A 15,006-nucleotide genomic window follows, 5' to 3' on the forward strand; every position below is an offset into this window, starting at 1 on the left:
TGGATGTTTGTAAATTATCTTTATCTAGTTTGAGTTTACTGTAGTTAAGAAACCTTAGACAGGAATGAGATCGATAAATACATATACCTTTTTATTGTAAGGAATTCAACGTAATTTAACATGTCATTCTGCTTATATCGTTTGTATTAAAAATCTAGGTTTTTTTATGTTATTATTCTGCAGGGATATTTGACTATTAAAACATGTACTACTGGCTTTACTTAAAGTTGTAAAAGTACATTTATTTTAGATTATGCTTTTGCAATTTGAGTCTTTTTAATGCTACTATCACTACATTTCAGAGGAAGCTATTGTAGTTGAAACAGCAATAGACACTGGTCACTTTGCAGGTTAAGATTTTACATTAAATATATTTTGCATTATTTTATATTAAACTGCACACCTCCACCAATTACCATATCCAATAATGTGGGCTTTTATTTTGAAGGCAGGACAAAGTAACCCAGTCTATTTTTTACTTAGAGGAAGGGTCTCAGTAACCGAACTACTTCAACCACTGTCATACATGAACTATCTGTGTGTAGTATGGGTGTGTACCAGTGTGTGTAGAGTCTGAAAACATAAAATAAGCGGAAACTCAAAACTCAAAGCTCCCCTAAAAAGCGGATGTTAGCCACACGGTGCACTTCCGGGTAGCTCGGCTAGCTTAGCTGTCCAGAGAAACCGACTGAATGGTGACAATGACAGCACCAGCATAGCTGACTGAGCGGCCTGGACATGAGGAGCTTACTGCTGTTGGCCTTTCTGGCTCCTTGTTGGGTCAACGCTGCAATAAAGTCAAGAGTCATGAGGGAAGAAGAGCCCGAAGAAAACCCGGAATACGGTCAGTAACTCAGCGAGCTAACGCTAACTCAAGCTAGCGTTAGCCTACAATGCTACATGTGTTGTGTGTGTTTACTGTGATATCTGGTCATCTGCTGAACAAAACCACGTCATCAGGCGGGTTGTCAGCTCCAGGGTGTTGTTACTGGGGGTTTAAATGAACACAAAGGCACATTCTGCTCAGTAGTTCACCACTGTTGTCCTCCTCAATGTCTCCCAGATGCTCTGAACTCCATCCTGTCAGATTTCGAGGTGCTGCCACTGTCAGGCCTCCAGCTGCACTCTGTGAGGAAGAGGGACCTCCACGCCCAGTCCCACCTGGAGCGCCTGGTGAGCTTCAGAGCCCTGCACAGGTAATGTTACAGAAGCATCCTAATATCTGACACACTCATACCTCAAATACACATTTTATTATCTTGGGAGTGATGGTGTTGCTTCTCTCCAAATGCCTCTGACTAAGCTGCAGTCTGATGCATTCAGTGTGGGTACTAGTTTAAGAGACAAATACAGATACAAGTCTCAGAAACACACAGCTGGTGTGCAGTCAGCACAGTTTATGTTCAACTGAATAGTGAAATGCACAGTGACAGGATATGGCCATTCAAGGACATAGACTGTGCTGTGGTTGTGCCGCTCAGACCAATGGGGCATCGATCCTATCACAGCTGGCTAGTACCTTTTTGAGACAGGAGAAGTCCTCTTGGGTAAAAACCCTTAGTCTTTTGCACTCCAAAATTCAGATTACAGCCAAATCTAATATGATGGTTTTGCAGTTAGTCAGTGTGAATGGGTATTTCGAAAAATGTGTGTTTTTAGTAGAACATTCCCTCTTTTTCTTACTCCCTGTCCACTGCAACTTAGCAAGAAATACTATCAATGTAAACAAACAAAGATGTTTTATGCAACAGCAACTGTAACTTTGGAAGATAACCTCTTGAAGAATTGCGAATCATATTATCCTCAGCTGATCTTTGGGATGCATTTCACCCTCTCCACTTACATTGAAGTCAAGCTATGAACGGATTGCTTCAAAATCAGTATGGACAGGACAACAAAATAAACTTACCCAAAGCTCCAATCAAGTATTGTATAGAGATATAGGATTGAAACATTCAACGATCAGACTACAGCATATGATCAAATGATAGACATTAACGTTTTCATCCCATGTGACTCCTCACAGTATTGAAAGCAGCCATGTAATCATGTTTGGATTAATGTAAATATTGTGTGTCGTTTTATCTCTTTCAGACAATTCAAGCTTTACTTGACCACCAACACAGACCTTTTCACTGAAAACTTTAAAGCTGTCTTTGTTGATAAACACGGGAGGGAGGAAAACTACAATGTTAATCTTCAGAACTATTTCACTGGACATGTTGTTGGTAAGTGATATTCTAGGATTAGGTATTCAATAATGTTTTTGTGAATACGATTTTTTTTTTTTTTCCTGATCTTGCATTTCACAGGAGTCTTTGTTTGAGTCAGCAAGTAAATCTTAAGACACAAATGATTGATTTTTGAGACCTATTTGCCAAATATGAGCAAAAACTATAATGTTGGTCTGACGCAGAAACTGCGTCGTGAAGATTATATTGACTGACAGCATATGTCAATCTTTTAATACGAGTTACCTTATTTGTGTCGTGTTCGCAGGAGAGGAGAATTCACGTGTGCAGGCACACATAGAAGGAGATGAATTTTCCGCTCACATTCTAACTGATGAAGCTGAGTACAATGTAGAGGTAAGAAGTGACTGTAAAATCTTCTTGTCTGTGTAGAATCCATTGCCAATATCTTTATATATTCTTTCTCTTTGTTTGCACATTTCCCCCCATCCTCTCTTCTCCCTGTGACCCTCTCTGATTCCTCCTTTTGTTCTCTAATGCCACTTGTCTTCCTCTTGCCATTTAGCCTCTGTGGAGGTTTACAGATTCCCCAGTTGATGGCAGGTTGCTTGTTTATCGCTCAGACGACATCAAGAATCTGAGCCGTATCGTCTCTCCGAAAGTGTGTGGTTACATCCACGCAGAGTCTTCGGACTTTCTGCCAAAGACTTCAAACATGGATGGGGACGGGCAGGAGGAGGTGGACAAAGAAAAGGGTGAGCTCCGCTGTCTGTTTTCCTCACTTGGAGTGGAGAGTCTTGCAAATGTGTGTGTGGTCATATTTGTAGTGGAAATGTGTAGGAAGAGGATGGTATATAAAGGTATGGTGGAGCCCAGGCTCTGTGCTCTTGTTTGTGGATGGTAAAGAGTAGATTAAAAAAAAGAGTAGGAGGATAACAAATGTTTTAGATAGAGAGGAGGAGGCTCTAGTAGTGAGACAAAGGATGTGGGTGTTAAGATCTGTAACAGTCACTTTAATAAAATCCTTTTTATCTGTTACACCTATCCACAGTTATGCACATTCAGTACACACTGCTGACAAGTGGGTATTATGTAACATCCAAATGCCGTTTGATTTTTTTGTGCTCGAAATGTAAAGCATATAGCAGTGATACTGTGCCAGAGATATCTTTAGCACCTCTCACTGGCAGCTGGGTAAAAACACTCATTGGGGATATAAGTTGAGGTGAAGGTTCTCATGGAGGAGGCATTAAAATTCATGGAGGCTCTGCTGCCCAATGAGATGACTCTGCTTCGTCACTGGTCTCCCACTGCTTGTTGTAGAAGCCAGGGCAGCGCACACCCACACTTCTCAACAGTGTACAGCCATGTGTATGATGTAATGCTCTAATGGGGAGTCTTCCTGTTCTCCTTTTCTGTCATTCTTCAAGTAGTTCCTGTTTGAAGAGTTTTGTTGTATGAGGTTATAAGGCATCTCTCCAGATTTCCTCTATGCTTTTCTGTGTCAGATAACAGATCTTTACTTTCAAACTTTTAAAATGTAAGGATTTGCTGCTTAATCTATTTCTAAACAACTCAATTAGCATTTTTATGACCTCACCATGGGCTCTGCATATATAACCACAATTTCTCTTTATAGTGTAGTCGTGATAGTTACTGTGAAATATATATATATATATATATATATTTCACAGTAACTATCACGACTACACTATAAAGAGAAATTGTATATATATATATATTTCACAGTAACTATCACGACTACACTATAAAGAGAAATTGTGGTTTAATTTTCTATAAATTGACTTGAAGAACAGAAGCAGCTCTTAATCAGTTCACAGCCAAACAAAAAAGAAGACGTGCTGCTAAATGTGAAAATGAGGGCAATTAACAATGGGATACTGGAGCATGGCCTCATTATTTCTTTCTTCATGCATCCATCTTTGTTGAAGTTTACCCTTGTCAGTTTGAATACGGTAATGCTTTAAAAATGACCATTTTTCTTTATCTTCCCTGTTCCTGTCTCTCTCACTACTCCTGCTGATCCTTCCTCGTAGGTTACCACCACAGAGAAAAGAGAAATGTTCACGATCACAAGAAGAATACCTGCCCCCTGTTGCTGGTTGCAGATTACCGTTTCTTTAAACACATGGGCCGCGGACAAGAGAGCGTCACTCTCAACTACCTGGTGTGTCTTTATGATGCTATGTACAAAAGCAGTGCCGAGAGAATACACCATATCAATATTTAACAAGCATCCATAGGGTATTACATTTAACGGGACTAGAGCAGAATGTATGTTTTTGTTTCCAACAGTTTAGTTTTACATCAGATTGACACACGTATGATACCATTGCTTCGGTACCCTTGAAAAAAGTCAAAATAAGTGTGTGCTGTTGTCAATATATTTCTGTACATTAACAATTCTTGCTATATGCTTTTTGCTTTCCTTCTCTCACTAAAGATTGAGCTGATTGATCGAGTTGATGACATTTACAGGAACACAACCTGGGATGATGAATACAAAGGCTATGGGGTCCAGATCCATCAGGTGTGTTTGACCGGCTGGGTGTTGTAATTCACTGTAATATGATTCAATTCTAATTTATGGAACGATTTGTGGCGTTAAAGCATTAGACATCACTGCTCTTAGAAGCCCGATAGCTTTGTTTTACATCAAGTCACTCCCGGAAGTGGAGCTGAGAACAACACTGTCCCTTAGTGTGTTGAGAACTGAACTTTTAGGAGGAACTGAAAGCTTTTGTGTGTGCCCTGTGTGGGTAATTTAATTTGTTCCACAGGCTCTGGGAATGAATAGAGACACTGTTTGTCATACTGTGAGTCTCGTTTTTCTCACTGAAAAGATATGCACTCATTTAGCTGCTCTGAGTTATTGTCCAATTTTCCTCACCACATGTCAAGAAGAACTTGTAATGTACCGCTTTTAATCCCAATATCTTTGTAGGAGAAAAAATGATGACTTGAAACGCAAACCCCAAAACAGGATGCTGACTAAGAGTCACATGGTCCACTCAAACTATGATTTAAAGCTTTGTTTAAGCTATTACAGATTGAGGTCCATTCCTGAAAAACTATTATGCAGCTCAATGTATAATAATTCCTGTAATAGTTTATTTGTGATTTGAGGGAGAAAAATTAATCTTAAATACGTTTGTTAAACATCCTAAAATCTGGACTATGAAGTGTTTCACACAACATTAATTATGAGCCAGTACAAAGATTAGTTTAAATTCTTTGAATACAATTAAAAAAAAATGTTCATATGTCTTTGGTAACCTTTCTCAGATCATCATTAACAAGGAGCCTACAAAGCCTTCCCGTGGCCATGCTGGCACAGGATGGGTCCACTATAACATGGAGAACGGCCCTGTGAAAGGAAAAGAGGTCTGGGACGTGAAGAGACTTCTGGAGGTAGGAAAGGGAGACCAAGAAAAAAGATGTACGTTTGGGAAATACTATGGGTCCTTTTTCAGTCAAAACCACGGGACTGTCATTGAATATGATTTGGTGAAAATTATATTATATTGTCAACCAACTGAACATTACATGTTTTCAAAACAATGTGTAAAATGTACAAATGCACTGGACCTACAGAAACTTATCAAAGATATATCCATATATTTTGTTGATGAGTAACAAGAAAGGCCAGTTTAAAAAGGTCAACGATATGTTCAAGGTTATTTGTAAAACAAATAATTAATAAGCAAATATTTAAAAGTCCCGCTCAGTACAAACCTTGCTCAAAAACCTTTTGCCATAACACTGCAGTTCATCCTTAAAGTTTCAGAGTTAAGAAGTCTGATGTGTAGATGTGATAAAGGAGACTTGCAATGATGGTATTACAAATGGTTTCATATCTGAATGTTAATGTCCTTGTCTTAATGAGTTCATAAAGTTTTGAAAAGGGTGCGTTCTACATTGTTGCGAGTTCTTGTGAGAAACGGAATAAAACTTGTACTGACAAATACATATGTTGGTATATAATAAACTTGTCTTTTGTCCTTCAGCAATTCAGCTCAGACATAGCTGACAACGCCTCCACTGTGTGTCTGGCCCACCTCTTCACCTACCAGGATTTCGATGAGGGCACCCTGGGGCTGGCCTATGTGGCCCCCTCCAAACCTCAGGCCCTGGGCGGCCTCTGCCCAAAAGGTAAGGACACATCCCTCAGTGACAAATGGCTTTGTTTTGATAAGCTAATCAATTTATTTTTGATAATTTTCTCTTACATTACCAAGTGTTTAGTGGTGCCCTGGGCTTTTGTAAAGCAAAAGAGATCCTGACATTTTGCTGTGACTTTTGTCCTTTTTAAAGCGTACTACCCATCTCACTCTGTAAAGAAGCCAAGTTACCTCAACACAGGCCTGACCAGCACCAAGAACTATGGCAAAACTATCCTAACAAAGGTCAGATTTTTACCTTGTTTGTCAATCAATATCTTTGATAAAACTAATTACTAAGTACATTCAGTTTCAGTGTTATGCAACATTTCACCCTGCCAAATGTTGACTCTAAGAAGAGCAGACACACCTTTTTGTGTGGGTGTTATGAGTAATGATTTTGACACTCTTGCATTTTGACACATCAGTTCTCAGTATGTTGCTTGCTCCTCAGCACAGTTTACAGTTAAGATTCAAAACATTAATGTGAGCTGGGATGAAGTTTTGGGATTTGTATCTATAGTCTCTACAATAATATGAATGTTTTTTTATCAGTGAAATAAGTGTTATGATTGCGTAACATAACAGTATTTGTGAATGTGCAACAAGACAGTGTCAGTCCGGCATTTGTTGCTTGATAGAGTTGAGTTTTGTGTGATTTGTTCTTGATTGAAACAATAGTTCACTATATGTTTCTAACAAATAACTCTGGTTTGTTTGTGTCCCATCAGGAGGCAGACTTGGTGACCACTCACGAGCTGGGCCACAACTTTGGAGCAGAGCATGATCCTGACAACATCCCTTACTGTGCTCCCAGTGACGACCACGGGGGGAAGTTTGTCATGTACCCTATTGCTGTGAGCGGAGACCATGTCAACAACAAGGTACCCTCTCAAATAGTGAACAAGTAAAAAGTGGTATTCAAACTTAAACATACCATCTTACTGCTAGATATACAAACAACAATGTTGACAAGTTTGAAGATGAGGCTATGAGGATTCTCTGGGTTCATTCTGCATAGTGGGTTATGAAGTGTGAATTTGAGTTGCTTGATCTACAGGGTTGTGTAGATGTGAGGCACAGTTGTTCCTGTGAAATATAATGTACTGTACCTCCTCCGCACTGGCCTTTTACAGCTTATATGCATATGAGCTTTTTTTTAAGTGAAAGGTTCTGCTGTTTATTTGTTGTGACTTGTTCTGCACTTGAAACTAGGCCCTCTTAAAGATATCTGTGATGGCTAAAACAACATTTTGAATCACATCAGTATGCATTAGTGAAAAGGCATGCAATGGCAATAAAACTGTTTGTGTGGCTGTAAATTCATGCTACGCTTTGTCAAGATAAGAATCATAATTGTTTCACTTACTTTGCATTTTTTGTATGTAAATATATATTTAAGAAAATATCTTTTGATTTATTTTGAATCAGGAAGAGATTGACATCTGTTTTCATTCTTTAGCTTCATAGCAGTCCTTTGTCATACCGCTTTCACAGTTGAGCATAAAGCATCCACTCCTAGTTAATATCTAACCCTCATCTACTTCCTCCTAAAGCGCTTCTCCAACTGCAGCAAGATCTCCGTAGGAAAGACGTTACGTTTCAAGGCTCCCGAGTGCTTCAAGGAGAGGAACAGTAAGGTGTGTGGGAACTCCAGAGTTGAGGAAGGGGAGGAGTGCGACCCCGGGCTACTCCACCTCAACGACGACCCCTGCTGCTCAGCCGACTGCAAATTCAAACCTAGAGCACAGTGCAGGTATGAGATCAGAAAGACGCATAAACACTCTTCAAGTCTAAAAATAAGCTCAAACATTGGATTAATTTTAAGATGGCAGGAAATCTGTGTGGTACTAGTTTAAATCACACTTGCATTCCTATGTCTCTGTTCTCTCCCCAGCGACAGAAACAGCCCTTGCTGTAGGGGTTGCATGTATGATCTTGCAGGAAGGAGATGCCAGGAACCCATCAGTGCTACCTGTAAAGGCATATCATCTTGCACAGGTGGGCGCCTCCTGCTGGCCTAACACAAGATCTGCAGTGAACACTGGAAGGCTGCTTTCTTTGATGTTGGGTCCCTTTTTTTAAATTGATACAGTAAATTAAAAATATTTTTAAAAACTAGATATCTCTACCTTTCCCTCACATGTTAGGCAACAGCAGTCAGTGTCCTCCTCCAGAAAATGCTGATGACAACACTGTGTGTGTTGACAACGGCCGGTGTCACAATGGAGAGTGCAATCCTTTCTGTGAAGCCATGCAGAACCGTCAGTCCTGTGCCTGCAACGGTAAAGAACAGTTCATTTCTCACAAGATCAGGAAAAAATGATAAAGTTGTATGTAGATGCGGCAAATCTGAACTGTAAAACAGCAGATTACAAATGATAAAGGTGGTCCCAGAGAATATCAGACAGGCAAAATCAAGAAATTTGAATGACAAATTTAAACACATCTGTAATCAGCTTAAAACAATACATAGCCAACAAGACATACCATTGGTACACCAAATATCCATACCTGGAAACATTTTGTTATCACAAGCTAATAAAATGTAATAGTTTAATTTATGTCTTCAGGAAAATGTTGACAGTAATACACAAAGATAAACTCACAGGAAGACACTTTTCTATATTATGAAAATACTACAATGTGACAGCATACTCTACTATGACCTTTGTAAATGACTTTTTTATGACAAACTATATAGTATAAAAAAAATGTATTGTATGTGTATGCATACTATACTATGATGCTTTTTTTATGAGAAATATACTATACCATTTACCATATACCATGACTATATTATGACATTATTTATGACATACTATACTATGAGATATTTTATTGCGTTTCAGATGACTTTCTTTTACCATGACATTTTTTCTTTTATATTTGACATGCTATGCTTTAACATTTTTTGTAACTTTTATAACTTTTTGTATGGCATACTATTTTATTGCACTTTTATGACAATTATAAAATTATGAATTTTACCACTTTTATTATTTCAAACTAGACTGTGACATTTTTTTATGACATACCATGCTATGATATTTATAAAGACATATTTATGACACACTATACTATGACATTTTAATTATATTTTCATGATAAACTATAACCTTTTTTATGGTATACTATGACATTTTCATGACATGCTATACTATGACATTTTTATTTCCTTTTGATGACACTATACTAGGACTTTCTTTTTATGAACTATTTATTGCATACTATACCGTGACCTTACATACTATTTTATGATATATTTTATGACATACTTAACTTTAATATTTTTTATGACATGCAATACTATGACATTTTTAAGACACTTTTATGTCATACAATAATATTGCATATTCATGAAATGTTATGATGTACTATTATATGTCATTTTTTATGGGTATTTAATTCATACTATACTATATTTTTTATGATTTTTTTTTCTTATGGCATACAATAATATTCAATTTTTCAGGATATTGTTATGACTTGCTATACCATGTCATCTTTTAGGACTTATTTTAAATATGATTTTTTTTTCATCCAAAAGTATGGCATTTTTTATGAGATACTTTACTGTAACATTTTTTTGTGATATTTCTATATAGTTGTGACATGTTTATGTCAAACTAATCTATGACATTTTATGGTATTCAATAAAATGCCATTTTTCATGATAATTAGATATTCTATAAGATTTACATGGCATACTTTACTTTGATATTTTTACAATATTGTTATGATATACTATCACCCTTTTTAGGGTATACCATACTATGACAGTGTTCAATTTTATAACATGCTAGACTATGACATTTTTTTTTTCTTCTATCTATGATACATTATACAGGATTTTTTAGATGGCAGTGGCTTAATTCATTTTTTTTAAGGGATTGCTCATAGGTTTAGATGAATGTCTTACTCTCTGCTGTGTTTATGCAGTGCCAATGTTAATTAAGGGTATAGTTATTACAATTTTGCAAACCTATTAAACCGTTTATCCGCTCTTATCTTTGCAGAGACGGAGGACTCCTGTAAAGTATGCTGCAGGGGAAAAGGTGGCGCCTGCTCTCCTTTCATCCAGGCCAATGGCAGTTTTCTTTTTCTTCGCAAAGGGAAACCCTGCACTGTGGGCTTCTGTGACGAAGGCGTGAGTCATCAGTCTTTTATCTATTCACTCTGATCCTACCATGTTTCCACCATGCTTAGTATTTTGTTTTTATTCCATAACACAGTCCAACTCTGAAAGGTCTACAATGAGTTTGATTATGCTTTATTTGGCTTTGTGTCGAGTGTCAACTTTCTCTTATTAAACAGGGGAAGTGCATGAAGCAGGTGCAGGATGTGATAGAGAGGTTGTGGGATTTTATCGACAAGCTGGACATTAACACATTTGGTAAGTTGATTACAACATGCCACTTTGAAATCTCATCGTCTGTTTTTTTTTTTCTTCTAGTGGATGATTGTAGTAGCTGAGTCTTGTCACCCTCCTTACCTTTATCTTTCTGTTCTGTGTCTCTACCATCATCATAAATGCCACCTGTCCATCAGGGAAGTTCCTGGCTGATAACATAGTGGGCTCTGTCGTGGTGTTTTCACTCGTCTTCTGGATTCCTCTCAGTATCCTCGTTCACTGTGTGGTAAGAATATGCTGCATATTAATTTACACTAGTTCCCATTGTCTTTAGTGTGCCAGTAACTGCTCCTTTTTGGATTCTGGGTTCTGTTTGAAAGTACATCTCGTCTTTACAGTAATTACCTAAATTATTTTACTTTTTCAAATGCTGACAATCCTGTCCTTTTTGTATTTCTTACGCAGGACAAACGACTTGACCAGCAGTATGAAGATAACACAAAGTGCTTCTTCTACCCTCCAAGCGTAAGTTTCTCATCTCTCATGCCTATGTATGATCATGTGCCTTGCTTCCACACTAACCAAACTAATACAGTCCCACATTGCTTTTTTTAAGAAACTGTCATCTTAAATGAGGGAGGGAGGGAGAAGAAAGTATGAAGGTTTATTGTTCAGGTGGAGGCTTTTGCTTTTTTTCTGAATGTATGTCTAGATCCCTGCATCATTTGTCACCATTAAAAGAGGTGCTACAAAATGTGTTCAACATTCAACAAAAATAATAAATAGGTTTCAATTAATACCAATAAAATAAGGATTTACTTCTTGCATTTTTACCATCAAATGTTCTTCTGGTAAAAAAAAAAAAACCTTTAAAAATGGAGAACTGCGAAAATCAAGAATATTTACTATGAGCTAATATATGGCTTTTACAATCCTTTTTTTTTTTTTTTTTTTTTTTTTTAATTAAATTACCCTGAAAACATATTTTGTCAGTGTTTTACTCAGAGGGGAGGAGTAATACATGAACTTCTCATAATGTGCTGAAGTTAAGACGGTTCACATGATAAATCTTCACTTCAAACCGGTGAAAAGACAACAGAAATGAAAACAAGTACAGAGCTCAATTGGAAAAATATTTTGCGTACTTTTTGCGCGCCAATCAGGCTTAAGCATTATCGATAACAGTTATGGGGTTGTTTGCTTGTGCTGCATGATCAAACCTAATGCACACAGTACTAATAATTAGATAAGCTGAGCCTTTGAGTGTTAAAACCTTGATAATATCTAAGGATGTCTCTTTCAAAAACATAAGCTTGATTGTTGCTTATTTAATTATGAATATTTGATGCTACTGAGAAAGATATAAGGGGCTTAAGGAAATGCTTTTTGTGGCATCACAAGAGCATAATGCCTTACTTTTGTAATTTGACATCATTTATTGTCTGTTGGCTTAGTCTTATAAATACAGAGCAGTGAGTGAGTGAGAGCACAACGCCAATTCATTCAGAATCCGTAAGTGAGGGCCTCACTGCCAGGTTCACACTGCGAATGACCTGTACATCACTCTTTGCCTTGGCCCTTTCCATTCTCATTGGAACTGCAGCAGATGGTGGAAATTTGTAGTAGAGCTCCCGCCATAGGTGAGTGCGTGTGCCATGGCTTGGTGTTGCGTTGCCATTGAGTCAATGACGATGCATGGTCAGTGGCCCACGTTTGGAATACTCCTGCAGTCACTTACTCCTCGATGTAATCACTGATCAGGTTTCACATTTCCAGCCCTCAAACTCTCCTACTCCTTTAACCTAAAGAGATGAAGTGAGATTAATCTAAAGCTAATTATTGTGACTGGATATCTTTAAGTGTGCTCCTCTGCACAGAGTCATATCTGATCAGAAATTACCTCAAGAAAGCAAGATTGCATTGTAGGAGTATTCAAACAGAGAGGACTGAAAAGGTTGCACATTGTTGTCTGTTGTGAAATCGGATGCTGTGTGTGTCAGCGTTTTAAGTTTGCATCTGCTGCTGTTTAACGCCACAACAAGAAGAGGGTAATATCGTTCAGGTGTTTGTTATTTTGATTTACCTTTTCTTTTTCTTTTTGTAATGGCTGTGTGCAGTTTTTGTAGGTTTGATTGGGAACACGTGGAGACTGAGGGTACATTCCTCCTTAGACCTTTGTCATGGCAAACATTTTGACTTATAATAGCAGGAAAAAGCACAGGAGCAACTAATCACATTAATAAGGGCTTAGTTCCATTTAGGGGTGACACTAAGTCCTCAAAGTGAGCCAGCATGCACAGTATCAGGGCCCATGTGCTCCGAAATGGACTGCAGGCATTATAATTAGTTACACTTCTGTTTGACAACATAAAGTGTCCACTAAACTAAATGTCTGTTAGTATAATGGGCTTTGAGGTTTCCATTATTAATGTTTCACCATCATGAAATAGTTAATTATGAAGATTTGAGCAGAACGGAGTAAAAAGGGAATAGATCTAGTCAGTCAGTCAGTCAGTCAGTTTTGATGGGCTTTGGTTTTACATGTTTGTTTGTTTTTTTGCTCTTCAGAGTCAAGAAATGCTGAACAACCTCGAGTCAGCGTCCATACTCATCGTCAAGCCTCCTCAGCCTCCATCCTCCTACGCCGGTCAGATCGCGCCCTCCTACCTGCCCCCACAGCAAAGCCAGCTAGGGGACTCTCCCGCGGCCAGCACCAGTACCCATGCCCCCGACCCGAGCTGCGGCCCCACCCCGGACAGCGCAGGGGGGCCGCGGATGGCCACCATCCAGGAGGACACCAGCAGCGACTCTCACCTGGGAGAGGAAAGCCTGTCGGACGATTTCCCAACCGCAGGAGCCTCCTCGTCGGTTACGAAATCCTCCTACGAGGATCTGACAGAGCAGAACCCGTCAGCCAAGGATCGACGGCGCCTCAAGAGGCAGGAATGCATTGACACAAAAGAGACAGAGTGCTGAGAGTAAATCACAAGTACATTTTTGTTTTTTTGTTTAGTACCAGCTAGGCACCAACACATTCATGACGCCGGATATGTGGTTTAGGGAACATGCGAATACATGCAGCATCAAATGCATTTTTCTTATCGCTTATTGGGCCGCAACTGTTGCAAGCTAATGATAATCATGATGTGGATATTATTCAGGCAGCTTCAACCTGGATTGAACCACCACACAGATAATATATGAGTAGTCACAAATCCCGATGAAACAAAATATTTACAGAGTGAATCCATGTTTTTTCTTTGCCTGTGGTGAAATATTCCTGTGTCTTTTCTCAGTAAGATTGGGGTCCCTGTTTAGATCTGTGGAAATAAATCTACTGCGGGCTGGTTGCCCAAACATGTCATGAAGTTTGATTATCTTTTTTTTGTCTTAACCCACTGGCTAGATGGTTTGGGAATATGTACCTAAATGCTGGTACACAAAGTACTCTCTTCATGGCAATGCAGCCTCACTGGTTTGTTCCACTAACAGATGAACAGGTGAATGATTTAACATATCATTGATGATTGTTATGCATATTTTACTGTTGAAAGAAATTTTTCACACTCATGTTAAGCAGCAAACTTTGACTACAAAATCAGTTTTATCTTTAATCTGTCATAACTGCACTTTTGAGTATTTTTCCACATCACTGGAGAATTTAAATGTGTTTTACACCTGTTTTTACTTTGCTGTGTCATTAGTTGTTTATTTTAAAGATGTGCAGGCCTCTGAACATTTCCACCCCTTTGCACTGAGAATGCAACATTTGAATACTGTACTGGGATAAGTGTTGGTCTCTTCTCTAGTACACTTGTTTATCCAGCTGTTATGGAAGTTTAACTAAGAGAAGTCTATATTGTCCATATAAGGCAACATGTTGCCTTTTCTGATTTTGTGCCTAACCGTCCGACTTCCATTTAATGAACATGAATCTGAACAATCCTGAATTTAATTTTAAAATAACTTTGTGTGAGGTGCTCAAATGTTATTTTTCCGTTTGGTTTTCTGTCCTTATGCCAATGTGAGTTCTGCATCTTTTTATTTTTTGCCGTCTCGCCACTGTTGCCTATTGTATCACATGTTAAAACTGTAAAACATGTACTTACTGTAAGTCAAGGAGAAAGAAATAGTCTGTGTAGCCAACATTGACTACTGGATTGATTTAAGATGTTGTACTAGCAGATGTCATGTCATATATCTTTAATATTTCTATGTTTATGAAAGTCACCTTGAGTTCCTTTTTCTTTTTTTTTCTTTTTTTATAACGTTTCTTGCT

General features: G+C 38.2%; 1 protein-coding gene across 1 annotated transcript; it reads left to right on the forward strand.

Moving 5' to 3' along the window:
• The first annotated feature begins 635 nt into the window (after positions 1–635).
• adam17a (ADAM metallopeptidase domain 17a) lies at positions 636–14,957 on the forward strand. The gene is made up of 19 exons (XM_054613616.1): positions 636–844; positions 1,064–1,196; positions 2,095–2,228; positions 2,500–2,588; positions 2,758–2,947; positions 4,250–4,380; positions 4,657–4,743; positions 5,499–5,624; positions 6,221–6,365; positions 6,528–6,619; positions 7,105–7,257; positions 7,930–8,129; positions 8,271–8,374; positions 8,524–8,658; positions 10,393–10,523; positions 10,691–10,769; positions 10,925–11,013; positions 11,193–11,252; positions 13,296–14,957. Exons 1-19 carry the CDS (start codon positions 739–741, stop codon positions 13,701–13,703), a joined length of 2,592 nt encoding a protein of 863 aa, XP_054469591.1. The 5' UTR covers positions 636–738; the 3' UTR covers positions 13,704–14,957.
• The last annotated feature ends 49 nt before the right edge of the window (positions 14,958–15,006 follow it).

The sequence above is a fragment of the Anoplopoma fimbria genome, chromosome 15 (genome assembly GCF_027596085.1).
Source record: "Anoplopoma fimbria isolate UVic2021 breed Golden Eagle Sablefish chromosome 15, Afim_UVic_2022, whole genome shotgun sequence".
In the NCBI taxonomy this organism is placed as follows: Eukaryota; Metazoa; Chordata; class Actinopteri; order Perciformes; family Anoplopomatidae; genus Anoplopoma; species Anoplopoma fimbria.